Below are 27,509 nucleotides of genomic sequence, written 5' to 3' on the forward strand. Positions count from 1 at the left end.
GGGCTCATTTTTAAAGTTATAGTGAAGATACTTAATATATGAAACTAGAAGACCTACTGGCATCCATTGGTCCCAACCCATGTCCTGCTACAGATGTTACTCATTCAGTGCAATCTCCAAATGTCAAAAGCTTTTGATATCAAATCACAGCATGAATTTGGTGTTCCTCAAGGTCTGTGTCTTAATGGGTTTTTTTTTAGGGATATCAGTCGGCCTGCACCATAGTTTATTACAGTATCATGGTCAAAATACATGAAACTATTTAATAGATAACATTTTAATGGCGCCGATTTTCATTTCAGAAATCTGCTCACCTTGTTTCATGTTCATATTTGAATTTACATTTTAAACTAAATGAGATACTACTAAAGCCAGTATGTATTTTACAGTGTAAATGTTTTTGGAGTCTCTGAGAGAATGCTTTAGAAAGCCTTGGGAAGCAGAGTTTCTCTCTCTCTCTCCAAAAAGCACCAAATTATACCTCTGGAGAGTTTTTTTTACTTCAGTGGGAAGGAAAAAGAAACATATTCTAGCTCCAGAAAGCTAGCACTGCCAAAACACTACTAACACTGACTTGGCATATATACTAGTTGGTCTGTAATTGTTGCTGTTCTCATAATGTTTCAAACTTTGAATATGCCTTTTCATTCCTTTAACTCTCTCATAACTGCACATGTAAACAAATGGACCTGGACGTGTCAGAGTAAAGCTTACATTACCTTTAATTTCCCATTGGGATGGAGGTTTTAATGCCGTCTAGACGGAGAAAGAGATTTGTGACTACTTATTGTACAAGCAGGTGTACAGTATGGGACCCTGGGCTATTTTTACTGTATCAATATCTTAAAAGAAAACATCATAATGGAGCTTATTTCCATTCCCAGAATGCCACAGCAAATCCAGCATGTCACCACAAAGCTCCCGAGTGCCCAAAGTGAAAATACTGTGAAGACAATTAAGATCAAATTGCAATAATAGGCCATGCAGGCACCAAGCACTTTACTTTCAATGAGCAATAAATCTGAAAATATTTACGAGACTGGAAATATATACAGCATTAAATATACCTATACAATATGGACAAATACAAGATTATAGATTTATATATTTACATATTTATTTAAATATAGAAACATAAACATCATGATATATCAATTCAGACTTTGAATCCTTTGAATAAAATACATACATACATACATACATACATACATACATACATACATACATACATACTGTACATACAATCATCGTCACTAATTTGCTGATTGAGGAAAAGGTGAAATAATAAAGTTTCCCAGAACACTGATCCTCAAACCATTTGGCTGGTATTCTGAGCCAGAGGACATGAAAAACAGGCAGAAATAAGCCAGTATGTATGTATGTATTTATGTATGTATGTATGTACTGTATGTATGTATGGCCAGTATTTTTTCACCGCCAATCACAATTATACAAAATGTCAACACAAGCTGGCCCTGTATGTAGGATTATCAAAATATGTTTGTATTACTGCACCCGTCCGTTAAAGTCCATGACAACTTTAAACTCCACTGGCTGAAGGCTATAGGCTTATGTCTGCATTGCCAATGCAATAACACAAACTACAGTGATGCAATACGATGAATGAATGGTAAACGCCTTGCCTTGATCATATCTTGCTATTGACTGCGGTAAGCATGCATTGGATTTGATTCTACAAGTTTAGCACATGAGCAATAGTTTATTTTGCTGCTAGCTGAGCCTACCTACAATAATCTTAAGAACAGACCCAAGCCTGAGTAAGACAGATTATTTTAGGGCCGTATCTTATAGCGGTAGGCCTTGGCACTTGGCAGAGTGTCTTGGATGCATTTTACAGACCAAGGCAGGTGCATGAAAGAGGAGATCCTAAAAATATCTCCTTGAGAATCTTTCTGAAGACTAGATGAGACTCCGTGTGTCCTCACTTACCACCCATGTATGTTTCAGCTTTTTTAATTAGCTCAGTGCATCAGCATCTAAAATTAAATTAATTAAATTAAAAGCATGGTAAGTCTGTTCTACTCACATATTGGTTGGCTCAGTTCAAATAACAAAGTCAGAAATTAAATTCAAATTCAAATTGTAGATGAAACTAGACTGCAAAATGTAACACTCCTCCCCTATTTCAAGTCTTAGGAAAGTGTTTAATATATATTCTTCAGAAAGCAGTTAGCATTTCTGTAATTCCAAGATAAGCTGCTGTAATTGAGGTATAATAGCCATCCCGCCTGGCTATGCAGGCTGCTATGAAGGCTGCCCAGCCATCAACAGTTGACTGGGAGGATATTTGATACAGCAGGTATTTACTGTACGGTACAGTAATACACATCCCAGTCTTACGCCTCTCAGACTGTGAACAATGCCTCCGGGGCTGCTTGGCTTAGGTCTTTCACCGACAGGAGCTCTTCAGACAGAACACTTGCCCTGAGCTAAGCTCATCCCTGAGGAACTTTACAGCCTCTCTCTCTCTCTCTCACACACACACACACACACACACACACACACACACACACACACACACACACACACACACACACACACACACACACACACACACACACAGGTAACACTACAGTAAGGGTCACTAAATGAATGGTTAATACAGCATTAATAATCTAATAGTTAATGTTTAATAAGCATTAATAAGCATTACTTAATTCATGTTTATTACAGTAGGCTAATTCTAGCCCTAAGCATTAACTAACCCTAACCATTAAGTCTAAACTATTCAATAATGCATAAAGTAATAGCCTACATGGACACCATTAGTAAATGATTAGGCTACTAGACACATTAGTTAACTGTTAAGTAATGGTTAGCATTAACTAACCATTCATTTAGTGACCCTTGTTGTAAAGTGTTACCCACACAACAATAGCTGTTGGCTGATAAAATCCTGTGCAAACTGTTACAGAGAGCGCTGGTCCAGCTGCCCAAGGTCCAGATCCCAGCCTGCAGGGCAACACGGAAAAAGAGTCAACATTAGATAAGATATAATGTGCATGAAAGGCAAACATGGTCCAGATTTAAATCATTCTGGAAATTAATAAAAACAAGATGCACTGAATAAAGACACAGCTAGCCTATCAACATGCTGTGTTTCATATTAATCAGACTACACCACTGTAGGCTATGTTCACAAGTGCAATGCAGAGAGAATTGATCCAGGAGCAGAGGTCTTCGTCCCCATCTCCTCTGTGCATTGAATGGCTTTTATTACATTAGCAATAGGAAGCCTTTCTGCTGGAGCTATTGGCTTGCCCATCAGACCCCATATATAGGCATCTGAATGATCAAATGTCTGAGAGCGACGAATCGCTGAGCACATCCTTAAAAAAACGACGGGGCACGCCGAAGGGCCACCCCACACCCCCCCACACACACACACCCACACACACACCCACACACACACACACACACACACACACACACACACACACCCACAGGCCCGCTCCGAAAAAGTATTGGATGACCAAAGGAATCCAGTCACCCCCCCTTGAAAGTACATATTTGACAGGGCACAGTCAGGAAGAGCTTGCACTCCAGCTTAGCGTTCGGTTAGGCACAGACGCTCTCGCCTCTCTCTCAGTCAGTCTCATCTCTTGATTTCTTTTGGACATTAGTGCGGCCGAACAAACGATAAACAGCCATGGATGCCATCAAGAAGAAGATGCAGATGCTCAAGCTCGACAAGGAGAATGCCTTGGACAGAGCTGAGCAGGCTGAGGGAGACAAGAAGGCAGCAGAGGACAGGAGCAAACAGGTCGGCAGCTTTTTTGACAATCCCAAAGATGTCTAGAAAAGGGCAGGAATACCAGTGGCTCTTAACGCCGGCTAAATGGATCACTTCCCCCAATACGGATTAAATGCTTTCATGGATAATTCGAAATAAGGATTTGGGAGAAAAATCATGAGAAAATATAAGAATATTGTCTTTCTTGATTTTGGGGGATATCCTCACTTCTAAGTCATCATCTCAACTGTTGAGCCAATTGGTGATGTAAATAGCCTAAACGATGTTAATAATATAATAAGGATGTTGATATAGATAAACTGATAGAATTCAAAATGTGTAGTCTGATAATAATTTGATAATGCATGTTTTGTTCCATGTTCTATTAAACGTTGTGTCTTTTATATGCATGTATTATAGTTAGAGGATGATATGCGAGAGCTGGAAAAGAAATTGCGCATTACTGAAGACGAGAGAGATAAAGTGTTTGAGGAGTTCCAAACTGCTGAGGAAAAGATGCTGGGCGCTGACGAGGTCGCCACCAAGGTATTCTCACCTGACTTGCATGGGTCTCCCTAACTTCTCTTCTCTCTCTTCCCCCTTGTACTTTCTTCGTCTGTCTGTATGTCTGTCTGTCTATCTGTGTGTCTGTCTATCTGTCTCTCTCTCTGTCTGTTTCTCTGTCCGCCTGTCTTGCGCCTGTGCGCGCATCACGCACTCCGTTTCCCCGCTGATCACCTCTGAAACTGTGCTGCACTGAAACGCGCCTCAGCTTGAGGACGACCTGGTAGCTCTGCAGAAGAAGCTCAAGGGAACTGAGGATGAGCTGGACAAGTACTCTGAGGCTCTTAAAGACGCCCAGGAGAAACTTGAGCTCGCAGAGAAGAAAGCCGCCGACGTAAGTAAGGAGGGTAGGCCTACACAATGGCACAATTTCTGCACCAGCCTTCTTCCTGCACATCTTTTTCCATGTACATGTGAAATGACAGAGCAACACCACAGGACTTATCTTGTCAAGTGTTCAAAAATATCTTACATCCCTCAAATGATTTACACCTGCTGCCCATCCTTGGCAAGTAGGCTAAACATAAAATAAACTTTTTTCCATCAGACATATGTCCTATTAGTGTTGAACTGTCATCTTTTTATTGTATCACTGATCACAATGCACAATCACTCAAATCAGCACAAAGAAAGAAGACTGTTACTGCAACTGACACAACAGTGTTATTCAAAAATCCAATTAATGATCAATTATAATCCTGTTTATTCCTGTAGCTCATAGGCAGAAGAAGACATTTTCTGAGTGGAAAGTGAACTGGCTAAATGTGCAGTCTTCCCAAGAGCAGAGCGCAGCGCCTGGATAAATATAGCCCACTGCTTTATATGGTCAAGATAGAGCTCACATCTCCGGGCTGCGCCCTTTGCTGCTTACCACAGGGGAACTGAAGTTTCCCAGCAAAAGGTCCGCGTAGGCCTTGGCCTAGTAAAAAAAAAAAAAAAAAAGTAACAATTGAAATAGGCCTACAAGCTACAAGTATCAATCACAAAAATCAGTCTGTCGTGTGGACCATAAGATACACACAACAAAAACCCATTATGATAATCCTATAATAAGATTCCTTTAGGGACTTTGTCTACAGTAGCCAGCAGTGAGTTTATAGTGTCTACTATGTATGATAGCCTGTGTGTGTGTGTGTTTATATATATATATATATATATATATATATATATATATATATATATATATATATATATATATATATATATATATATATATATATATATACATGTAATATCTCAATCTCTCAAACGACACGCTGTCTGTATTATATGTCTAGTATAATTCTAAAATGTATTGTAGGATACTAGGATTAGTATTCCTGTTGAATCCTGTTTCAAAAAATTTGACTACCATTTGCACTGCTCACAGTTGGCCCGCAGAGGGCGCCGTGTAGCAACTGCGACCAAAGGATGCTGATGATAACTGGGCGGGTCCATATTATCATTAAAGTGTCTTCTTTGGTAATTTAGTAACAATCACATTTTATCTTTTCTTATTTTTTGAGCCAAGACAAGATTATTACAGATTCGTGTCCTGCATATAAGAATGCGAAATACAATAATAAGGTTTATTCGGTAATCTGTTACTTCCTGAACACAGCCGAGTGCGTCTTAAAAAAAAAAAAACTCGCGCACTGTCCAGCCGCCTTCACGTAGTCCCAATCAAGGACGTCATTTCTCTCTCCATTCAATTCTCGGAAATTCTGCTGCCCTGTAGCCTTTAGCCTAGTGCATTTTTTGAACAAGAGTAGACAATGGCTGGAGCTACATCGCTGGAGGCAGTCAGACGAAAAATCAGAAACTTGCAGGAGCAGGCAGACGGTGCAGAAGAGAAAGCCGAGAGGTTACAAAAGGAGTTGGTGTCGGAGAGGAAAAGCAAAGAAGAAGTAAGCATGTTTACCTCGTGTTGCCAGGCAGGACAGGACAGGAGACCTCATCAAATGCGTCCAAGCAAAGCGGCATCCTCAGTGTAGCCTTGCTGCTGTGTGCTTGTTTCGTGTGTGTGGAGGCGGCCGTTTGAACGGATAGTGATACAGGCAGGCAGGCAGGCAGCAGTGACATAGCGGGATTTGTCTTGATGCACTGCGGTGCTGTAAACTGAGCTTTACTTGGCTCCGGTGCCATTACAAAGTCCCCCTGCCCACGATTTTGATCGCCTGCTAATCTGAGGCTATGTGGCTGGTGGCTAAACGATTATAATCGGTAGGCCGTTGGATGCCCACATAGAGCAGTTGAGCAATCAATCATGTCACATTGTATCAGTGTGTTGTTGCTGATACAATGTGACACTATATTGGTTGCTGCATCATCACATCAATTGCTCTCGTCGGTTTCAATATCATCTTTGATGCACTTATCATAACTCTCATTTTGACCTGCTACACAGTAACTCTACAGACACATCAGCAGTAGATTAATAAACTAATGTCTACAACCAGGAAGTGATAGAACTGTGGCAGTGACAACAGTTGAATGTGCCAGTGCTGCTCTCAGCTTTTGCTCTTTGACTTCTCCATATAAGGACAAGGGCTTTTCACATGCAGAGTGCAGAGTGATTTCCTCTGTGAACAGAGGCGGGAAATAGACATTGCTGCAGGTGAATATAGATGCATGTCGTCAGTTATCTCAAAACGTGATATTCAAGTTTGTCCGCAGTCTATTTTCAATCAACTTTAAGCGGTTTTGGTGGAGTTGAACCACGCTCAAGCTGAGTCATTATTATTAGTAAGTTCCTCCTTGTCACACTTTTACAGCCTGAGGTGCACTTTGGCCCCACACAGCACACCTTAAAGTCAGCTGTGGGTTACAAGAGAAAGCATTTAAAGAGACCTTTGAGTTTGTCCTGCATTACCCTTAGTATGGGGAAGTTTAACAGACTGCGTTCACTGGCCTTTTTCAAGAATAGCCAGTTTTGCTGAACACAAAATGCAGAAGCACCAGTATCGATATAATTGCTCGTGGAAAACAGCTGTATCATTTGTCATTGCTTTGATATGATATCCCCCACCATAATGAATAGCAATTTGTCACTGCAGACCCCGGTTCACCAATATGTTGCAAATTAAAATAACTCCTATAGTTGTACCTACCTAGGGAGTCCTTTGCAGTTGCATTGTGTGTCATGTGTGCAGTCTTTTACAGTGTAATTGTCACAGGCCCTTTGGCTTGAGGCTTGGTAATGTCCCCTCCAGGGCCTAGTAATGAGACAGGGTATTCCCCCCTCTGTCAGCCGGGGGCCTAGTAATGAGACAGGGTATTCCCCCCTCTGTCAGCCGGGGGCATCGTTATCATTACACATAGGCAATGAGGCACAGGGACTCCTCCTGGGACGGCCCTCTGCTTTTCCCAACAGGTGGTGGCACACAGAAAGAACCGTCCGTGAACAACCGTGATTACGCTCATCAATGAGCATAGAATTACCACTACTAAACAAACTGATAAAGGGGGAAAAAAATCTAGATCACCTTCATTCTTTGTGCTGATGTTTAGTGTTTAATCTTTGTTGTGTATGTCTGTAATAATTCAGCTCCTGTTTTGTCTATCCAAGATGGTGACGTCCCGACCCTCAGGCTCTTCTGACATGCTCCTCTTCTTTCTCCCCTTAGGCTGAGAGCGATGTGGCTTCCCTTAACAGACGTATCCAGCTGGTGGAGGAGGAGTTGGATCGTGCCCAGGAGCGTCTGGCCACTGCCCTGCAAAAGCTGGAGGAGGCTGAGAAGGCTGCAGATGAGAGCGAAAGGTGGGTTCCCCCCTGAACACTTAAACCTCTGATCATCTCCCTCGCCCCCCCGCGTCTCCAGAGACCACCTCAGATCATCTCCCTCGCCCCCCGCGTCTCCAGAGACCAGGTGGCCGGGGGTAAATGGGTCATGTGACTGCCTTTCCATCCCTTTGTTTTGGGTATAAGCAGCTCCTCTGTGCTGCAGGGCCTGATGCCAGACAGCCCACCATCACGGTTGCTGCACCAGACTGCGTGCAGTCCTTCTATCATCCCAAATGCTGCATTTCCCCAAAACCGACTAACGTCGGTGATATCGACCAAAAATCATATCTCTGTATTTTGAGGCTGAATGGTGATACACAATATATATCTCTGTATTTTCTACAATGTGGGCTAAAGGTTCAGTTGTAAATCAAAGCCAACTTTTAAATTAAATAAAATGCAAGGACAGGGTTTCCTCCCCTATTATTATTGGTGCTTTCACAGAATATTTACACAATGAGATTCTTTGATGGATAACGATCAGTAATGTGGATATAATGATTAAGTTGGTAAAGGCAATTAATAGAAAAGCTAGAACAGGTAAGAGAAGAGCTACAATAGGTCAACTAGAACTGGTAAGTTCATAAAATGACATCACTTCACTGTAATGCAGCCTTTAAGACCGGGAAAAGACAACACTTATGCATATTACGATATTACGATGTCCAAAATGTAAGAGACAATAACTTGTCTCACATCACCATATCCATGTAATATCGATCTATTGCCCAGCCCCTACATCAGCCCTCAACTGTAGAAGGGAATCTGAAATATTCACCAGCCTACACTAATGTGCACCAGGCATACATACATGTCTTCAGGGAGACTGTGGGCTGTCTGCCAGCGTTCACCTCAGTTGTCTGCCTTTTGATCTGCACTGCGTTACAGCAGCTCTGTGAGAGAAAGTGACTCCTGACATGTCTCGCCTGTCTGTTCCTTCCCACAGAGGCATGAAGGTCATTGAGAACAGGGCCATGAAGGACGAGGAGAAGATGGAGCTCCAGGAGATCCAGCTGAAGGAAGCCAAACACATCGCTGAGGAGGCTGACCGCAAATACGAGGAGGCGAGTCTCCCAGCCACTGGCAGCTCACCCACCCTGCCCATACAGCTACTAACCATCTGGCAACACCACATGCAGCTGCTCACTCACGTTACTTCCATGCCTTTTGGACAAGTTGATTGATTTCCATTCAGTCAGACTCACTAGACTCCCTAACAGCCAGGGGATTTTGAATATTTGCTAAGACATGTAAAGCATAAACAATTTCAGAATTAATGGATTAATTGCAAATCATTATTGTCTATTGCCTAATTCAGTGCAATACTTTGACCGATCAGTCCAAAATGTAGGGACTATATGAACTGTGTTTTTCTAAAAGTAGTGTGTGTGTGTGTGTGTGTGTGTGTGTGTGTGTGTGCATGTGTACTTGTGTGTATGAGAGCAGTACACAGTGAAGAGATTTGTTCATTGGCATAGGGAAGGGTGGAGAGGAAACCCCTTTATCCTAATTGCACCATGTGTTTTTGCTGTATTGTGACACTTTGTTGTGCTGCACCTAAAGGTGGCCCGTAAGCTGGTCATCATTGAGAGCGACCTGGAGCGCACAGAGGAGCGCGCTGAGCTCTCAGAAGGGTGAGAAGTTTCACCTCTCTACACAAATTTGCATTTTGAATCTGCATGTATGCTGATGTTGAAACAGGTCTGCTTTTTATTTTAACGACGCAGCGAGCACAGGACGTGCTCGGTTTGCATTTGAACAATGCGCCCTATGTTCTTATTGCATGTGCTAATAATTTGCATGTGTTCCACGGTTTGAATGGTTTTTGGCTTGCATGACGCCACACCCACTAACAGACGGGCTCGACGAGCGGAGGAAGAGCTCCGAGTTTTGGAGCAAAGCACGAAATCGCTAAACTCCTCAGTTGCAAAGGTACTACAGACAATGTTCACGCACGCCGGCTTCTTTTGCTACATGGCTTCTTCCCATGTCACCTTTCATTCACCTCAATGGATGAAGCCTCTTGTCTTGCTTGCTGTGCCTGTTGCTTTTTGCGCTCTCTTTTTTTAAAATTCTGGATCAATTAGACTCTGTCACTCACACCTAACCTGGCAGGAATAGTGCAAGAATGACACCTCACAGTTAACAGAGTGCAACAGCTGCATGTGAACTCTAGATGCTCCAATGGCATTTACCAAAAATATGCATTAAGCTCCGCCTCTCACTCGTTGTGAGTAGTTGCATTGCTCACATTGCTATTCTCACATTCCTGCTGTGTTGGGGGCACTTTGAGATACTTGGGGTTCACCTCCTCGTTTTTAATCCTCATAGTTCTTATTCATCTTGTTCCTCCTTTACCCTTTTTCTTACTTTGCTTTCCCTCTACCCGTTCTGTGTCTGCCTCTGGTCTGTCCATCCTCGCCCCCCCTCCCCCTTCCCTGTTGTGACCTCTCTCCTCGACCCCCATCCCTCCTCTTCTCCTTGGCACCTTACCCTCCTTGTCTAAAACACCAGCAAATGCTCAGAGCTTGAGGAAGAGTTGAAAACTGTGACCAACAACCTGAAGTCACTGGAGGCCCAGGCTGAGAAGGTACGTGTGGCCGCAGCCCAGTGCATGCCGTCAAACCCCTCAGCTCGCCCATAGACTGGGTGGATATAGGGAGCAGAAGAGCCGGGGACCCATATATGTTCCATTTCACTCTTATTCCATAATAATGCTTGTCGATTTGAAATGTATGAAGATCAACTCTGCGCTGGTATCATTTCCAGCACACTGGTATTATTTCGATGGCTTTGACTGCTCCTCACACACGCCTGCAGTATGTTTGACGACTATCGTTGTTGTTTTTGTCCCACAGTACTCACAGAAGGAGGACAAGTACGAGGAGGAGATCAAGGTCCTCACAGACAAGCTGAAGGAGGCAAGTTTCACAAGGCCTTATCTGGGGAGATGTTGGCCGGCGGCCAGGCTAATAATTTCTAAATGTCAGAGGTGCAGTATCGCAGTTCACACGAGTGTCGGAGACTCACAAATCTGTCTCTCCACCACAGGCTGAGACTCGTGCTGAGTTCGCTGAGAGATCAGTAGCCAAGCTTGAGAAGACCATCGATGACCTGGAAGGTATGGCTTTTTATTTCCACGCTTTCCCGAATGCTACCCTGCTGGTCAGCATTTTGAAATGTTTATTATTATGTCAGTCAGTCAATCTCACTTATGGCATTTGGGTAAGTGGTCAATGCTTTTTAGGAATCTCATTTTACTTTTTAAGCCCATTCCTTACTTTGCTTCAAAAGCTTTTTTTCTGCTTCCTTCTCATTTTCATCACGGCCCATTTTCAAACCCAATCATAATTGAGTTGCGGTTTTGTTTGCAGTGTATTTGATTCATTTGTAGATCTCATAGGTGGGGAAGGAATGGCTTCGACGGCAGAATAGAATACGGGCTTCAGTGTTCACTCATTATGTGCTGAGTTGGAACTGGTCCAACTGTTCATCAGAGATATCAGACCTAGATGTTGACAGCAAGTCATAGTAGACTGAGGACATAAGAGGGTCCATTTCCTGAAGGTGCTGAGGAGTTTGCCCAAGCATTGGTTGCGTTTTTCTGTCATCGTCTGGTGTAACGTTCTTTCCTTTTTTTCTTCTGTTTCCAATTTGTCTGTCGCCTCTCTCTCTCTCTCTCTTCCTGGCCTGTCTCCTCTCTCTGGTCTGGATGCTCCACCCTTCACCACCTCCTCCTCCTTCATCCTCCACCTCCACTCCCCTTTTCACTGCACACCTCCCCCCGTGCCCCTGCCTGGCCCCACCAATAGATGAGTTGTATGCCCAGAAACTGAAGTACAAGGCCATCAGCGAGGAGCTGGACCACGCCCTCAACGACATGACCTCCATGTAAATTGTCAAATGGCTGTGCCTGCTTGTGCCTCCATCCTCTCCTGCATCTTTCCTCCGTGTATTCCGGCCGTCGCCCCCCCCCCCCCTCCAGCCCCCCTGTGTTTTCATGTACCTCCTTCTGTTCCTACATTTTAAGTGGTTATTATTTATTTTAACCACTCAAAATGCAGCTATTCTTTTATGTATTCTTGTGCTGCTTAGTCTTAAAAATAGATATTCCATGTCTGTGGAACCATCAAATGAAGTCCACGTTAACGATAATTACAACGCCGCCGCTCTTAAGCGGTTTCCTCTCGCACTTCCTTTTTGAGTGTGGTTACGATTCAAGAGAATGTCGTGCTCTTTTGTCTTTGTGAAAGCAACCTTTTAGTGTTGGATTTCTTTTGTGTGCCGTTGTTGTCAGGCCTGGAGTCATGTTGAGTATGAACAGAACACGGCAGCATGGTTCTCTTGTTTTCAAATTCATTGAATTTCATTTTACAAATTGTACAATGAACATCGCTTACTTGTCATGTTTGAAAGTAATGAATGTTCATTTTGTGAGTTTGTGTCTCGCTTTAGCAGCGTCAAAATACGATCAGTATTCTGACCGCCGAAGCGACGCATGCTGTTGAAATGCAGTCGACCGTATTCAATGAATCTGATTTCACTCTGTAACTCAAGGTGATGAGTGTTTTCCTCTTTTTTTGTCAACTGTCGTTCACTTCCTCCTTCCCCCCCTCTCTCTACTAACACGGTCTACTTCTGTCCAGAAGAAAGGCCCCCTGTGTGCTTGTGAGAGCTCCCTTTGTGGTTCCGCCGTTCACACTGGTCGAAGGCGAACGGTCGGTCTGCCGTCGGCCTGCGTGAACTCCCGATGTGACTTGTTAGACGGGTTTAGTCCCGCGCTACACAAGCCATGACGGGAGATTCACCGCGCACCATTTCTGACTGGTCAAGTGTTTCCCCATCATGACTCAGCAGAAAGCTCTCCATGTGGTCTGAGGGAGGGTTGTTTGGGCCAACCTCGAGTTTGTGTTGCCTGTTGTACCCACAATGCATCTCACAGTGCATTACGTCGTGCCCGTGCCGTGCCTCCTGTGGGTGCTGGTGGTGGTGTCTTTGTGGTGCACATCTCTGAGTTTTGCGCCGGCTCCTCTGCCAGCTGTCCACTTCACTCTACTTCTTCTCTTCCACACAGATAAATTGTTTACACCTCATCAAAGACGCCTCCTGCCGGCTGAGCGGCATCTGTCTGCTCTCTCCAGCCTGCTCCTCCATTTCCCTTCCCCTCCCCCTGTCTCTGCTTTCCTCTCCTCATGTGTTCATCCTCATTTCAACGCATCCCAACTCTTGTACAGAATCCTAGACTCTTTCTGCGTTGTGTAAAAATAAACGTCCTTCCTCCTATGTAAGCTGTAATCTCTTTACTCTGTCCTTTTCTGTTGTTGTTTTTTTCTTTCTTTTTAATTTTTATTTATTTTCAAGTGGCTCTAATAAAACCGGGAAGCCTTCATTATGTATTTCATTGCTTTTGTTTGTGCATCCCATTAGACGTTTTGAACACTACTTTCCTCGGTATAGTTGGTCAGCTTTGCAGATTTCATTTCATGTTTTGTTTTGTTTTTCTTCCACATTTCTTTCTTCAAATCTTTGTCAAGTTGAGAGATTAGGGCCGTCACAGCAGTGTAACAACCACAGGTACTTAATTCACGTTGAGCTGATTCTCTGCCCTCATAGCATTAGAATCGGATGCATGCAAGCACTTTTCAACACTTAGTACTGTGACAGAAGAAGTAGCGGACTCTGTAACGTTTTTGGAGAATGAGGAATGAATCCGTGCTGGATTGTTCCTGGGAAGAATGCGGTCAAGTATAGAGCAATGGGTGTAATGGTACAGTATGTAGGACATGTTGAACTTGAGCCTCATCTGCGTGGTGGACAAAGTTGGATGATGATTGAGAAGGATTGTTGACTCTCCATTGAGATACCAGTGTTGATGCACATGTTCTTTGTACGATATATGGTATCCTGTCAATCATTTTAAATAAATAGAGATTCACACGTATTGGGCTTTTTTTTTAAGCAGTAGCAGAATTTCAGACACAGAAACTTACCCAGAGGTAAGCAATTACCGGTATATGCTTTTACATTTCAAATCAGCTATGAGACTGCAGGCGATGACCAGGGCTACAGACGACCAGGGCTACTGACCAGGGCTACTAACCAGGGCTACAGAGCATAATCAGATATGATTCTTCTCAATAAGACTTTCGCAGGTGTTGGTGAACTATACTTTAGCAGCTTATGCAAGGTTACACTGGATAGTGCCCATTTTGCCAGAAATTCCTTTCCCAGTAGTATTAATTTTTTCTCCCAATTTGTTGCCAAGCTGTACAATTGAGATGATTTTCTTTTCATTTAGAATCCTCGAGACATTCTGAGGGCTCAGTCTGCCATCGTTTCTTTAACTCCCTGGGTTTGAATCTGCTCATCTTTATGCTGTCTCTCTGCACACTGTCATATCTCCCTTCACCTGTTGCAGATCAAAAGAAAATGAATAGAAATATGATGAAGAGGGTAGATTGCCCATGCTCCCTCTCAGTCAGTCAGATATTTTTTCAATATTACTTGATTGATATGATTGGGGGGGGGGGGGGGGAATCTCCCCTCTAGAAAAGGTAGGGGTCAACAGGCATTGCACTTTCTGCTCTTTTCCTATTCTCTGATTTCCTCTCTTTCTGTTTTCCTACTTGCTGTCTGACTGCAAAGATCCCCTCTACCAGCAACTTGAGAAAAACCGCCTCCTCACTAATGAACTACGAGTGGCCTTGAATGAGGACTAAATTGTGTGAATGTTTCATCTCTTTAACCCATTTACTTTTAATGTGCGTGTGCGTGTGTGTGTGTGTGCGTGTGTGTGTATAATGACAATCGGATCCAATGTAAGAAACACTGCACATATTGTTTGCATTGTCTTGTACGATGCTTGCACTGCTTGAGGTTGTGTTGCTGTTGGCAAAAAACAAGTCTATTTAAAATATACTGAAAATCAGGGATTCTCTCAAATCCATTTCATGTAAAGTCTTGCAACCAAATAACACTGCATTATACAATAGTCTGCTTTTATGGATTATTGTTGTGTATTGTGTTTCTGTTGAAGTATTGAGATGCTTTGTTGTCGACTATAAATGGCCTGCATGTATGGTTGCTTGCATATCATAATATGAGCTTGTTTACTTCTAAAATGTACCCAGATTGAATGACTGACCCGAATGATGTAGCTTGACTATTGATGCAAGTTAACCAACTGACTCAATGATGCTTGCTTGTGTGAGATTAAATCTTCTTCGTTTGGTGTTCTAACAGAGAAACTGTCACATGCTAAAGAAGAGAACCTCGAAATGCACCAGCAGCTGGACCAGACTCTAATGGAACTGAATAATATGTGAAAGCATGGTGCCCCACCCCCACCCCCACCCCCACCCCCACACACACACACACACACACACACAGTGGTTTTGGCTTTTTGTACTTGCACCTTGCTTGCCATAAGCCCCCCTGCCCATACCTTGCCCATGGTGGAGAAGAAACAGCCAGATGCTTTTCCAATCGCACCGTCCTGCCTTCAGTGGAACTCACAAGGAGCAAAGCTAAGGGAAGGTAAAGCCTGCCGTTCCCTTTATGAAGCCTAAACTGAGAAACACGATTGTTTTCGCAAGCCAATTTTAATCTTGTATTGATATCAGCATTTTGCAATCTTTCAGTTAAAGTTTTGTTTGTTTGTTTGTTTGTTTGACAAGTCATCTGGTGAAATGACATGTGCCATGGTTACAGAGGTTGTTTTATACATCTCCATGGAAGCTAAGCTGGTACGTTACATTCCATCATGATTATGCACACACCATACAGGAATATCCAAGGACACAAAGTGGAGAAATGTTGCACTTAATTGAACCTCAACATTGTGCACATTTTTCACACGAGTGTTTAAAAAAACACCTGTTTATTCCCCCAGTTTCCTCACAAGTGTAAGTATACATTAGATATGCCTGTCAATGTATACTGGTGCTACTGTATTGTTAAGCAGTTAGAGAAACTATAGCAAGATTGATATTTGACTGCCTTTGCAAAGGCCAAAATTCCATTTTGTTTTTATTTTGTGCCAACATGTAACTACGTATAGCTAGAAAGGGATCCTCCTTCACTCCCAAATTATATTTATTTTTCTGTTGAGCGTGACAATTATTACAATGTATGGCGCCAATATCTTGCCAACACGTTTCAGTACTCTTAGTTTCTTGGAACCATGGTTCAATTTTTTTTCCATCTTGTCTAAAAACATATGATTTCAATCATCTGCATTGATTGTTGTGCATTGTTTTATTGCTGTAATGTTTCAACTGTATATCATATCTGAAATGTAAAAATGACTATAAATAAAAGCACATGTTTGGAGATGTTTCTTGAACTTGGTTTGTGTTGTAAACCTAGCTCCCCTCTCTTTTATCATAGAGTCAAACAACTATGAAAAAGTGGTCTCAGGGGTCATTCAATAACTCTTAATGAAATGCAAAAGCTTATTTTATTTAACCCTTGTATTGTCTTCCCGTCGACCATGCTCCTGTTGTCCACCCGGTTTTGTTTGACTGTTTAATGTGTTTATGTCTTTATGAATCATTAAGTATAAATAATCACCAAATTCTGTGTTACACCTTTCTAGCCCACTTCTTTCCAAACCATTATCACAATTTGCATTCTTCCTACTGGAATTTATGGTCAGTAGACCTAATTTACAGGAAAATATACCTAGTTTTTTAGTTAAAAAAAGAAGGGAGAAACAAAGAATTATTTTAAAGATCAGAGGCATATGTATTCATGGTTTATCACATTCTGGTATATGTCAAACTTTAGGCAGGCTACTGTTTTGAAACTATTTACATTTTTTTTAATGGGAGCAAATATTCCCTCCTGTTGTCCTCCCAGGTCAAATTGGGTCTGGCTTGGTTGGACTGTTTATAAAACCACCATGAAGTATAATTTTTCACCCAATTCTGTGTTAGGCCTACACCTTTTTAGCAACTCCATTCCAAATTAAGCTCATTTACATTAAATTATACCTGGTTTTTTTCAGTTTTAAAAAAGTGGAAATTATTTATTTATTTACTATTATTTCAATTTCATTGAATTATAGACAGTTTTAACTTGACAACAATAACAACCGTCACAACCCACCTGAATATCCGGTTTACTTCCTGTATACATAGCTGAGCAGGCTGATATTCGGCTCATATTAAATGTTAACGTTAGGCCGTGTCTCCGACAGACACATTAACAAGGTAGCCTATTTCGGTCTTTATGTCTTGTAGTAGTTAGTAGTAGTAGTTGTTGTTGTTGATAATAGTTGCCATAACAACCACCCCTGTCGGAAAGACGTGCACACGCTGGGTAGGAAGCGTTGTTGTCCCGGAGGCGATATTTTTTTTCGGATGATGGCGAAGGCTATGCGAAGGCATAACCCGCCCCTCTCTGCCTCTGATTGGCCTAGCGTCAAACTTCCATCCAAACACATTCGCTTGGCTATCCTGCATTACATCTCTTTCTACAGTCTGTGGTCAGACCGTCAGACTCAGTGGGTCAGACAGACAGACAGCAGTTACGCTTGCTAGCCTGCATGAAAGACGCCAGTGTGTTTATGTTTTTACTATAGTCATATCTATGGTTTATAACGCTGCCACTAATCAGAGGCAGAGAGGGCCAGGGGTGGGTTATGCCTTCGCCGTCATCCAAAAAAATTATCGCTTCCGGTAAGCTAGCTAGCTAGCTAATGTTAGCTGCTGGTTGGTTGGCTAACTAGCGAATGTTAGCCGTTAGCTAACGTTAACACATTAACTAGACAAACACAGACATGCAGAGCACCAAAAACAGCGCAATTCGTGATTTTGTTACTGTAGTTTCTGCAGAGTAACGTCCATGTACCTTGCAAAGGGATCTGACGGATAGTGCAACAGTCAGCAGCTATGATAGCGCAGCCAGGGGGGGGAGGAAGTCCATATATGGTCCATCCGGTTATGGGGCACAGGACATTACGTCATCACAGGATAACGCGATTGGCTGGCTCAGATCTGTTCAAATCTGAGCCAGCCAATCACGTTGTCCTGCGTTGTTTGCGACGTGTATAAAAGGCGACCAGGGGGGGAGAGGGGGGAACCAGGGGGAGAGGAGGGGAGAGGCGAGGAGAGCAGAGGGGGAGAGCAGAGGGGGAACCAGGGGGAGAGGAGGGGAGAGAGGGGGAACCAGAGGAGAGGAGGGGAGAGGGGGGAACCAGAGGGGAGAGGGAGAGAGGGGGAACCAGGGGGAGAGGGAGAGAGGGGGAACCAGGGGGAGAGGAGGGGAGAGAGGGGGAACCAGAGGAGAGGGGGAGAGGCGAGGAGAGCAGAGGGGGAACCAGGGGGAGAGGGGGAGAGGCAAGGAGAGCAGAGGGGGAGAGCAGAGGGAGAGGAGGGGAGAGCAGAGGGGGAACCAGGGGGAGAGGAGGGGAGAGAGGGGGAACCAGAGGAGAGGGGGGGAACCAGAGGAGAGGGGGGGAACCAGAGGAGAGGAGGGGAGAGGGGGAGAGGCGAGGAGAGCAGAGGGGGAAGCAGGGGGAGAGGAGGGGAGAGGGGGAGAGGCGAGGAGAGCAGAGGGGGAACCAGGGGGAGAGGAGAGGGGGAGAGGAGGGGAGAGAGGAGAGGAGAGCAGAGGGGGAGAGGAGAGGGGGAACCAGGGGGAACCAGGGGGAGAGGAGAGGGGGAGGAGGGGAGAGGGGGAGAGGAGAGGAGGGGGAGAGGAGAGGAGAGAGGGGAGAGAGGGGAGAGGAGGGGGGAGGGGGATAGGGGAGAGGAGAAGAGGGGAGAGGAGAGAGGGGGAGAGAGGAGAGGGGAGGAGAGGAGAGGAGGAGAGCGCCGCCAGCGGTGGGCCCTTCCAGGGGCACTGCCATCTCTCTGGGCGGCCCTGGTAGTGGAAGCGATCATCTTGCTCTACAATGACCAGAATGGGTGTTGTTCAAACTGAACATTTATTTCTTCAACATGCTGCAGCAGAAAGGGAGATAAACAGCCAACACTATTTTCATAGTTAAGCTATGAAGTAGCCTACTTCCCCCAGCAGCATCGTGACAGAGTGAATGAAAGTATAGGCTCGTTTGAGATGACTTCTGGCTCGCCTGGGAAGCAGGCGAGAGCAGCCGAGTGCAGTCAGCCAATTAGAGGCAGAGAGGGGCGGGTCATGCCTTCGCCTAGCCTTCGCCATCATGGGAAAAAAAAGATTGCGTCCCGGAGCTAGCCTGAGAGGCTAATAAAAGCTACATGTTACAGAGTAAGCTGACTATCAGTACGTTATTGCACGCATAGGCCTATCTTTACATTTAAACGTTTACATAGCAAAAATAGAAATAGAAGTAGGCTATGTCAGTGTTTTCCCCTGAATAGCTGAGAAAGTGGACACTGTCAATAGTTAGCACTGTGAAGCTGATACAATTCAGGTGGCGGTAATGCAACATTTAAGGATGCCAACCGCCATAAAACACAGAAGAAGAAGCTGAGAAAAAGGAAGTGCTGTGGGGTTGCAGCTGGTGAAAACCGTCTATAGGTGTTTTATTGAAGATATAATCGCACCTGCTGTTTTGGTTTGACTGTTTATAAAAGCACCAGGAAGTATACGTTTGCAAAACCCACGTGACACAAATACAGGAAGTAGGACACGCGAACGGCGTAGGAGATCAGGTGACTGTTCAGTCCACTTGCTGCTAGCAAGCAGAACATAGCTGGTGCAAGCTAACTTTGACAGGAATCGTCAATGTAACAAGTTATTACCCGTTACTCATTTCCCACAATGTCTCGCTTGTTGCTACCGAACCGTTTGTGTGCCAAATGTAAACATTGTAGCCAGTCTCCTTTGTTGACACTGCGAGCCGGAGCGCGAGTCAAGCAGTCAGATAAGCAGCAGCGTGTTTTTGTTCAGCAACAAAGGCGCTTTGTCGGAGGGTCTACAGCTTTCAAATGTCGCTCAAAGTCCAGGCTGTGGGTCTATGGCGTTGGTGCGGGAATAGCCTTAGCTTTAGGACTGAAATACCATCTTGACACAGCAAACGGTTCGTGTGACGATCAAATAGATGCAAAGAGGAGTGGGCGATACGATGCTGCAATTACAGTTAGCAGAGACCTTGTGGAGCGGATAAAGGTAGGCACGGAGGTATAACGCTAACTATATGTTTTGTTGTTTTTCTGTTTGACTTGATTTAATTTATATGCATACATTTATATATATCCTGGCAAAGCAATCCTGCCCAACTCCACATGGCTGCATCAGTTCAGTCACATCGTATGTCTCTGTTGTCAGGATGAGGTCGGAGCCCCAGGGCTGGTGATCGGGGTGTCTGTGGATGGCTGTCAAGTCTGGTGTGAAGGTAACTTTCTTTTCTTTAACTTTGTCTTTCAACTCCGCTTTAAAAGTGCGTACGTGTATAATTTTTTAACACCAAAATGTCATTGGCAGGTTAATTTGTGGTACTGATCACCACACGGCCATCTTGGTAGGAAAATAACAGGTGATTGTAATCAATTAACAGGTGGTTACAATTATCAAGTGACACAAACGGCCAATGAGCTGTGTGTATTGTTGTAGCACCATATTGGTAGGAAAATGCTTGTGACATATGAATAGTGTTAAGTGTAAAAGATGAGATAGGAGCAGGTTCAATGTCAGGGCTTCCCATGACCTAGCCCCGTTTCTCCTCTTTCCATGTAGCTATGCTACCCTACAAGAGTCCCGTCTCCCTACATAGATTTGCATGTGACTTTCACTCCCAAGCTGTCTAAATCAGCGATACGGACGTATTTACAAGTGTCTCAAAAACATTTCAAAGCCACCTACTTGAGAAGAAGGGTTCATAGCTTCTCGACGTCAGGGTTAGAAAGCTAGACGACGCTCATGAATGCCTCTTTTCATCCGAAGTCTGTGCTGGTGATTAATTTTTTCCGGGTTCGAGCCTAGCCGTCACAGCGCTCCACAGCGCCACTCTGGTCGAAAGCTCGGTAATCGATTAATCGTTGCAGTTCTAGTTTGTTTATTTGTTTGTTAAAATGTGACATGTAGCATTCAAATAGTATCCTATTCAGATTCTGAATGCATCATGCATTTAAATATTTGAACTAATTCAGGGCTGGGGTACGCTGATTTGGAGAATCGCGTACCATGCAGTCCGGAGAGCGTGATGCGAATTGCCAGCATCAGTAAGCCGCTCACATCTGCAGCTGCTGCACGCCTGTGTGAGGAGGGGAAACTAGACCTTGATGCCCCGGTCCAGAAATATGTCCCAGAGTTTCCCCACAAACAGTTTGATGGAGAAGATGTAAGTTACTTGGAATTTGCGTAAAACACAAACCGCCATCATCTTCAGCAATCTCCCCTTTTTTGCGGAGTTCATAAATTGAGTTGACATAGTTGACTCTGTTCCTGTCTTTCAGGTCACAATAACCACACGAATGATTGTCTCTCACCTGAGCGGTATACGACATTATGAGAAAGACGCAAAGAAAGTGAAGGAGGACAAGGAGAAGGCCAAGAGACTTTTGAAGGCGCCGGTGAAAGAGGAGAAGAGCTTAACTGCAAAGAAAGAGAAAGTCACGACAGAACAAAAGACCAAAGGCAAAGAGGCCAATCAGGCTCAGAAGAAAAAAGAGTTTGAGCATGAGGAGTACTACCTGAAAGACAACTTTGAAACTGTCATTCAGGCTCTGGACCTATTCAAGGATGACCCACTCATTTTCAAACCTGGTAAAGCACCAATTTGTTTGGTAAATCAAAGCGATTTTTTTTTTTTTTTTTCCTGATTTCCACCCCCATTTTTCTCCCCAATTGTACTTGGCCAATTCCCCCTGCTGCCCCAGTCGCTGCCACCCCCTCTGCTGATCTGGGGAGAGCCGTAGACACACACATGCTTCCTCCGTTACATGTGCAGTCACCAGCCGCTTCTTTTCACCCGACAGCGGGGAGCTTCACCGGCAGGACATAGCACATGAGAGGATCACGCTATTCCCACCAGTTCCATTCTGCCCCGATCAGGCGCCCCGACCAAGCAGAGGAGGCGCTTGTGCAGCGACCAGGACACATACCCTCATTCTGGCTTCCCACCCACAAACACAACCAATCGTGCCCGTATGGACTCCGACCAAGCCGGAGGTAACACAGGTGCGCGAACTTGTGACCCTTGTGTTGGTAGGCAGGGTTATCTATCATCACTACACTACCCGCAGTACCCGGACGCCCAAATCAATGTGATTAATTGCAAATTGTTATAGTGTCTTATTAAATGAGGTTTATCGTTTACCATATTCAGGCACCACCTTCCTGTACTCCACCCACGCCTTCGCCCTGCTCAGTGCCGTTGTGGAGCGGGTTGCCGGTCAGAGTTTCCTGGATCACATGATGAACATGTTCCGTGAGCTGGGAATGCTCCACACTGTGCCAGATGAAAATGATCCTATTATTTACCACCGCACAAGGTAATCTGTAACCGAGGTCCAGCCAGGTCCAAAGCAGCGTCTTGGGCTAAGATTGAGGGGGCGTATGGAATTGACCCTTTTCACAAACATGGCTGACATACTGCTTCGTCTTAGCAGGGTATAGATCAGTTTCTGTCTCCTCTGGCTCTATCTGTGGCATAGTTGTGTTTCAAATATAACTTGTGACAGTGTGTGCTCATTGACAATTTTTTTCTGTTTTTGACAACTGCATCACCATAAAACGTGATTTGATGGAGGGTCACAAAATGCTAACAGCCCAGAAATTATAGTTAGCCTTGGTTAGCCGGTTAACACTTTGTGCCTCATTCAAATCACTTTTTTATAGTCAAGCAGTCACCTGACAACAGAAACGGAAAGCTGTCGGTGACAACATCCCTGATCACAGTCAGAGGCCACAGAAAGTTGGCTTCTTAACATTGTTGGCAATGGATATAACGGACTTATACCCTACTAAGACAAAGTGGAACTACTGCATGTCAGCCATGTTTGTTAAAGCGTCTGTTGTTTAACAACCTGTTGCTACTGTATTGCTTTGAGTTTATGTTGATTGCTCATGATGACCAAGATGGTGTTGATGAGTGCAAATGACATGATAAATATGTTTCCAGAAGTGAGTCCATATTGACAGATTGTGCTCTTACACAGATTTTATCATCTCAACAAGCGAGGCCGTGTTGTGAACTGCCCGTACGTAGACAACTCCTACAAGTGGGCAGGAGGTGGCTTCCTTTCCACTGTGGGAGACCTGCTGCTGTTTGGTAACGCCGTGCTCTACAGCTACCAGGTGGGCCACCTGAAGAACACCAAAGACTTGCTGCCTGGCTTCCTCAAACCCACAACTGCCCTGGATCTGTGGGCTCCAGTGGACAACACAGAGCCCAGCTGGGATAAGGATGGACTGTATGCCCAAGGCTGGCTGGTAGTGGAGAAGCTGCTGAAGTATGGGCAGTGCAGGAGTCGAAGGCACTACGTCTCGCACACAGGGGGCGCTGTGGGAGCCAGCAGTGTCCTCCTGGTGTTACCCAGTGAGGAGATGGTTCAGCGCCAAGGACAGACCCCAGTCCTCCCACAGGGGGTAGTGGTCACCATCATCACTAACATGCAATCTGTGGGACTCAACAGTACGGCGTTGAAGATTGCCCACGTGTTTGACAAAGCCAGGAGCCTATGAGAGTAAGTAGTCTACAGAAATGTTGTGGGGTTACGTTGTACCGCACAAAGTTATTTCAAATCAAACACTTGATCTCATCTATTTTGTTACAGCATTTAAACGTGTCAGAAAATGTTTTGGGGAATGTAATGTTTTAACATAGATTTAATATACATTCTAATATTGCAATGACATAAGCACAAACTTGCCTTAATGGTCAGGTAAGCCATACTACCACTAGGTGGAAGCGATGCACTTATTTCTAACACTAAAAGAAGACCATTGTTGACGTATGGGATCAGTTACCGAATACAGATGTTCATCTCAAAAAGTAACAACCTTGTACCTTAATAGGAATGTATTTCTGAAAGAAAAATAAATGTATTTCTGAATTTGATAAAAATAAAAGATTGTTGACATTTGAAAGAGCTCATGTGGTATCTAAAGCAGCGCCTCATGACACCCACAGGTCTACTACACAGCATGAAATGGTGATTGTGTGTAAGTTCAACCAATCCTGATCTCTGCACGTCATATTCTCCATTGAACATGGTTTGTTTTTGTCTTTCATCTCGTATAATTGTAGGTTTCAAATACTTTTTTAAATAGGGTGACATTTCACTTTTTACTCAATTTGGCAAGCTCATGTGAAATATATTATTTTTTATATACAGTCCAATACTCAAAGTAACTTCCAGACATAAATAAAATACCGATTTAGTTTAGTGTTTTGAAGTTAAGCCAACAAGAAAAATCACAGATTTTGATGCCTTAGTGAATGTCTAGTACTAAGCCCTTCTTTATGGTGACAAGAATTTGAAGAAGTGTCAGCAAGCCAAATTTAGTTTTCCCCACAGTGAGCAATTCCTGGAGAGAGCAAGACAATGAATAATTGGAGAAGCAGTCCAATGAGTTAATTCTCCTTCTGAGCGGTCTGGATTTAAGCTGATTTGATGCCACCACACTGAATGTAAAACCCCTGGGATCTCCTGTGCCTATATTTAGATTTAAGAGATCAGTTGAATGGCTTCTTGGAAGAACTTAATTGTAGGTTTGGGGTGTGTGGTTTCTGGTTTCCCCACCTGAAATCACTGTCATGTCATTCAGTAAGGATAATTGCATGTATTTACAAAATATGTACAGTACAATTTATAGCCTAGTCTAGTGAGTTTACATTCCTCGAGTGATAAAGAGGGTTACTTTACAATCTCGTTCACAATTAGCTAATAGCAAATTCAGTATTGATTAATGTTAATTAAAAATAGCATCTAAAAAAAAGGAACCCTTTCTACATAGCCAAACTATGCTTTATAAATAGATTGCAGGAAACAAAGTACATAGATTGAAATGTGACTTTCTTAATGTGAGTAACAACAATGCTAACATCATAGCCACATTAGAATGGCTGTTGTGTTCGGTACCATTCATTTCCCACTCACCCTCTTTTTCATACTGTGTATGTGGGTGTGTGTGTGTGCGTCCGTCTGTGTTTGTGTTAATGATAAAACACCTTATTGTAACAAAGCAAATCCAGAACTCATATGAGGCTATTATATCGGCTATACATGTGTAGGTGCTGCTGATCTTCTGCCAGTGAAGGTCAGTGCAGTGTGGTAGAACAATGTGCAGTTTTCCTCTACTTGGTCCTTCATAGCCGTATCCCAAGCAGCATCAAGTCTTAACAGAGAAACTCACACATGCTCATACCTGGGAACTATGTCATCATCCCATCCAGTGTCTAACCAAAGCGGACAATACATGTAAAAAAGGGTGGAGCATCATACACTTGGTTTGACTCTCCAGTACTGTTGCTGATTGCTCTGTTGGCTCTGTGACTTGGATCTCCACATCCTGTATGACACAAGGAATGTGTATTAGCTTTGGCCAAAGTGTATTCTGGCTGGCATACAATAAAATACCAAGACTGCGTAATCATGCAACATAATCCTGGGCAAGTCATCTTCGACGTCCTGCTATTTTTAGATGCCTTGAGAATAGAAGTGACCCCATCAGTTAGCCTACTTACTTGCATGTGTAGTAGATGACAACTGCCAGTATCACTAAGACCAGGAGGGCAACGATGACCACGGCTGCAATCAACCCTGCCTGTCCTGCGTCGGGGCCAGTGCTAAAGAGCTGGTGCTGCTCGCATCTGCTGCCACTGTAGTATCCACTGCAGCTAAAGTCAGACATGAACAACAATGCAGACAAGCTGTCAGAAAGGAGGAGGGGCATTTGGCCCAAGATGTAATGAAAGCTCCACATTATGCTCCACATTCAAGTAGAAGATGACACACATTCTTATAGGGGAGAGAACAAATCTGTCACTTACACACAGGAGAGCGTGCTCATAGAAGGTATTTTGTAGCATGTCCCTCCATGCATGCAGTAGGTGGCCTCCAGCTGGCCACAAGGGGCACCATGCTCTATACATAGAAATAATGACATTTTAGGAAAGATCTCTGTCAATACCTACTACAGTAGATAAGATATTCTATTTTCTTTACAGGATCCGGACACGTTTTGCATGCCCCAGGTGTCCCCAATCTTACTAGAGAGTGGTTAGTGGTGAGGATTTCCCACTAAAAGTCAGGTATGCAATTTGTTTCTTATAGCCTAAGCTGTGTCAGTGACAGTGAGGACTTGGTAACAGGGCTGAGTATTGTCATTCCAAGCCACGATAATAGTTTCCAATCATGTATTACCTGCCATCATTTGGGATACTCTTTTGTCTTGCTGTCAGAATACCTGGAAAATATGGAACATTAAAGCATTACAGAGAGGAAAGTGATCGCTGGTTTCACCTCAAGAGGACATGTCATAACCTGAAATATCAGATGCCAACGTGAAAACAACCTGCGTAGCCTATTATATGAACCATATCTGTGTCGAGAGGAAGGTCTTCTCACACAGAAAATACAAAATAAATGTTTTCAGTCTCGATTCCTTACCAGCTCATGAAATCCCACAGCTCCCGGTAAGTTAGTGCAGGTTTCCAAGGTGAGTCAGGAGCTTGAAATAACTCGGAACTGCTTTTTGTTAGGCCTCTGAAGGGACTGCCATGTGGGCGGGTTCCTTGGGCTAAAAAAATGTTGTGATTGCAGTTTGTCCACATTGTGAATGGCATGCTAAATGTCAGGATACCACCTTTTTTTCTCAGTCATTTTGGTAGAGCGTATGAGAAATGTCGTCATTCAGTGAACAATATGTAGGCTAACCCAGCTGACTGGTACTGTACAGTATATATATAAGACGCCCACGTCATCTCTTATCAAGTGATTTACAGTGTGAGAATCTGAGAAGGAGGCTGCCGTTTGTTTGACCTAAATGAGAGGTTTGAGTTGGCTCTTGAATGAGAGTTCATTCAGTTGCATTAGAGACCATAGGTTTTGAAAGTGGGAGGCGGGCCTCCCCAGTGGGGCTCCAAACAGTTTTAACCCATTGATACCTGATGCAGCATTTGCGTGTATATCCCTCATTTGTGTGCGTATCCCTTTAAGACCGCGAACCGCGTTAACGCGGTTCGCGGTCTTAAAGGGATACCCACACAAATGCTGCATCAGGTATCAATGGGTTAAGGGAGGCTCAGTGAATGGAAGTGGAAAAAATACTACATTACTTATCAAAAGGATATCACATAGAATAGCCTAAATCTGTGTGATTAGGTTAAAGAGGTAGATCAGTATTGGGGAATTTTACTGTTTTTTCCCACTTTCCAACAGTCAAACCAATAAATGCCTTCAGATAGACCTTTTTTTAATAGTCTGAAGCGATTTCGTCTCAATTGTTGAGATCAAATAATTGTTGGGATGAAATAACAACTATCACTATCCCAATGGC

The 27,509-nt window shown here is 43.8% G+C and overlaps 3 protein-coding genes across 12 annotated transcripts; 2 read left to right on the plus strand and 1 right to left on the minus strand.

The window, feature by feature from the left end:
• The first annotated feature begins 3,569 nt into the window (after positions 1–3,569).
• Positions 3,570–16,412, plus strand: tpm1 (tropomyosin 1 (alpha)). Of its 9 annotated transcripts, XM_083654881.1 has the most exons (10): positions 3,570–3,784; positions 4,527–4,652; positions 7,924–8,057; positions 9,028–9,145; positions 9,645–9,715; positions 10,596–10,671; positions 10,940–11,002; positions 11,133–11,202; positions 11,894–11,972; positions 13,156–14,005. In XM_083654881.1, the coding sequence occupies exons 1-10, from the start codon at positions 3,671–3,673 to the stop codon at positions 13,157–13,159; spliced, it is 855 nt and encodes a 284-aa protein (XP_083511007.1). In that variant the 5' UTR covers positions 3,570–3,670; the 3' UTR covers positions 13,160–14,005. The 9 variants fall into 9 exon arrangements, with proteins under 9 accessions (XP_083511007.1, XP_083511011.1, XP_083511008.1 ...); XM_083654885.1 differs by lacking the exons at positions 4,527–4,652; positions 10,596–10,671; positions 11,894–11,972; positions 13,156–14,005 and adding exons at positions 4,175–4,300; positions 9,938–10,013; positions 15,324–16,412; XM_083654882.1 differs by lacking the exons at positions 4,527–4,652; positions 11,894–11,972; positions 13,156–14,005 and adding exons at positions 4,175–4,300; positions 15,324–16,412.
• Positions 16,413–19,787: 3,375 nt separating this feature from the next.
• lactb (lactamase, beta) lies at positions 19,788–24,025 on the plus strand. Of its 2 annotated transcripts, none has more exons than XM_083654876.1 (6): positions 19,788–20,186; positions 20,334–20,400; positions 21,155–21,345; positions 21,461–21,770; positions 22,333–22,498; positions 23,165–24,025. In XM_083654876.1, the coding sequence occupies exons 1-6, from the start codon at positions 19,827–19,829 to the stop codon at positions 23,688–23,690; spliced, it is 1,620 nt and encodes a 539-aa protein (XP_083511002.1). In that variant the 5' UTR covers positions 19,788–19,826; the 3' UTR covers positions 23,691–24,025. The 2 variants fall into 2 exon arrangements, with proteins under 2 accessions (XP_083511002.1, XP_083511003.1); XM_083654877.1 differs by having other exon boundaries at positions 19,788–20,174; positions 23,165–24,022.
• A 791-nt stretch (positions 24,026–24,816) lies between these two features.
• On the minus strand, positions 24,817–26,741 carry nrg4 (neuregulin 4). The gene is made up of 5 exons (XM_083654891.1): positions 26,621–26,741; positions 26,375–26,417; positions 26,002–26,095; positions 25,696–25,848; positions 24,817–25,520 (listed from the first exon to the last, which is right to left on the minus strand). The coding sequence occupies exons 2-5, from the start codon at positions 26,382–26,384 to the stop codon at positions 25,448–25,450; spliced, it is 330 nt and encodes a 109-aa protein (XP_083511017.1). The 5' UTR covers positions 26,385–26,417; positions 26,621–26,741; the 3' UTR covers positions 24,817–25,447.
• Positions 26,742–27,509: the final 768 nt, after the last annotated feature.

This window comes from Poromitra crassiceps, assembly GCF_964638095.1.
Source record: "Poromitra crassiceps genome assembly, chromosome: 18".
In the NCBI taxonomy this organism is placed as follows: Eukaryota; Metazoa; Chordata; class Actinopteri; order Beryciformes; family Melamphaidae; genus Poromitra; species Poromitra crassiceps.

Coding starts and splice junctions, on each gene's coding strand:
- tpm1 (XM_083654885.1), top strand. CDS start 3,671: ATGGATGCCATCAAGAAGAAGATGCAGATGCTCAAGCTCGACAAGGAG. Junction 4,301..7,923: donor CTGACGAGGTCGCCACCAAG/GTATTCTCACCT, acceptor TTCTCCCCTTAG/GCTGAGAGCGATGTGGCTTC. Junction 9,716..9,937: donor CGCGCTGAGCTCTCAGAAGG/GTGAGAAGTTTC, acceptor ACCCACTAACAG/ACGGGCTCGACGAGCGGAGG.
- lactb (XM_083654876.1), top strand. CDS start 19,827: ATGTCTCGCTTGTTGCTACCGAACCGTTTGTGTGCCAAATGTAAACAT. Junction 20,187..20,333: donor GGATAAAGGTAGGCACGGAG/GTATAACGCTAA, acceptor CTCTGTTGTCAG/GATGAGGTCGGAGCCCCAGG. Junction 21,771..22,332: donor CCCACTCATTTTCAAACCTG/GTAAAGCACCAA, acceptor TACCATATTCAG/GCACCACCTTCCTGTACTCC.
- nrg4 (XM_083654891.1), bottom strand. Junction 25,849..26,001: donor ATGAGCACGCTCTCCTGTGT/GTAAGTGACAGA, acceptor GTCTGACTTTAG/CTGCAGTGGATACTACAGTG. Junction 25,521..25,695: donor GTCATCTACTACACATGCAA/GTAAGTAGGCTA, acceptor TGTGTCATACAG/GATGTGGAGATCCAAGTCAC.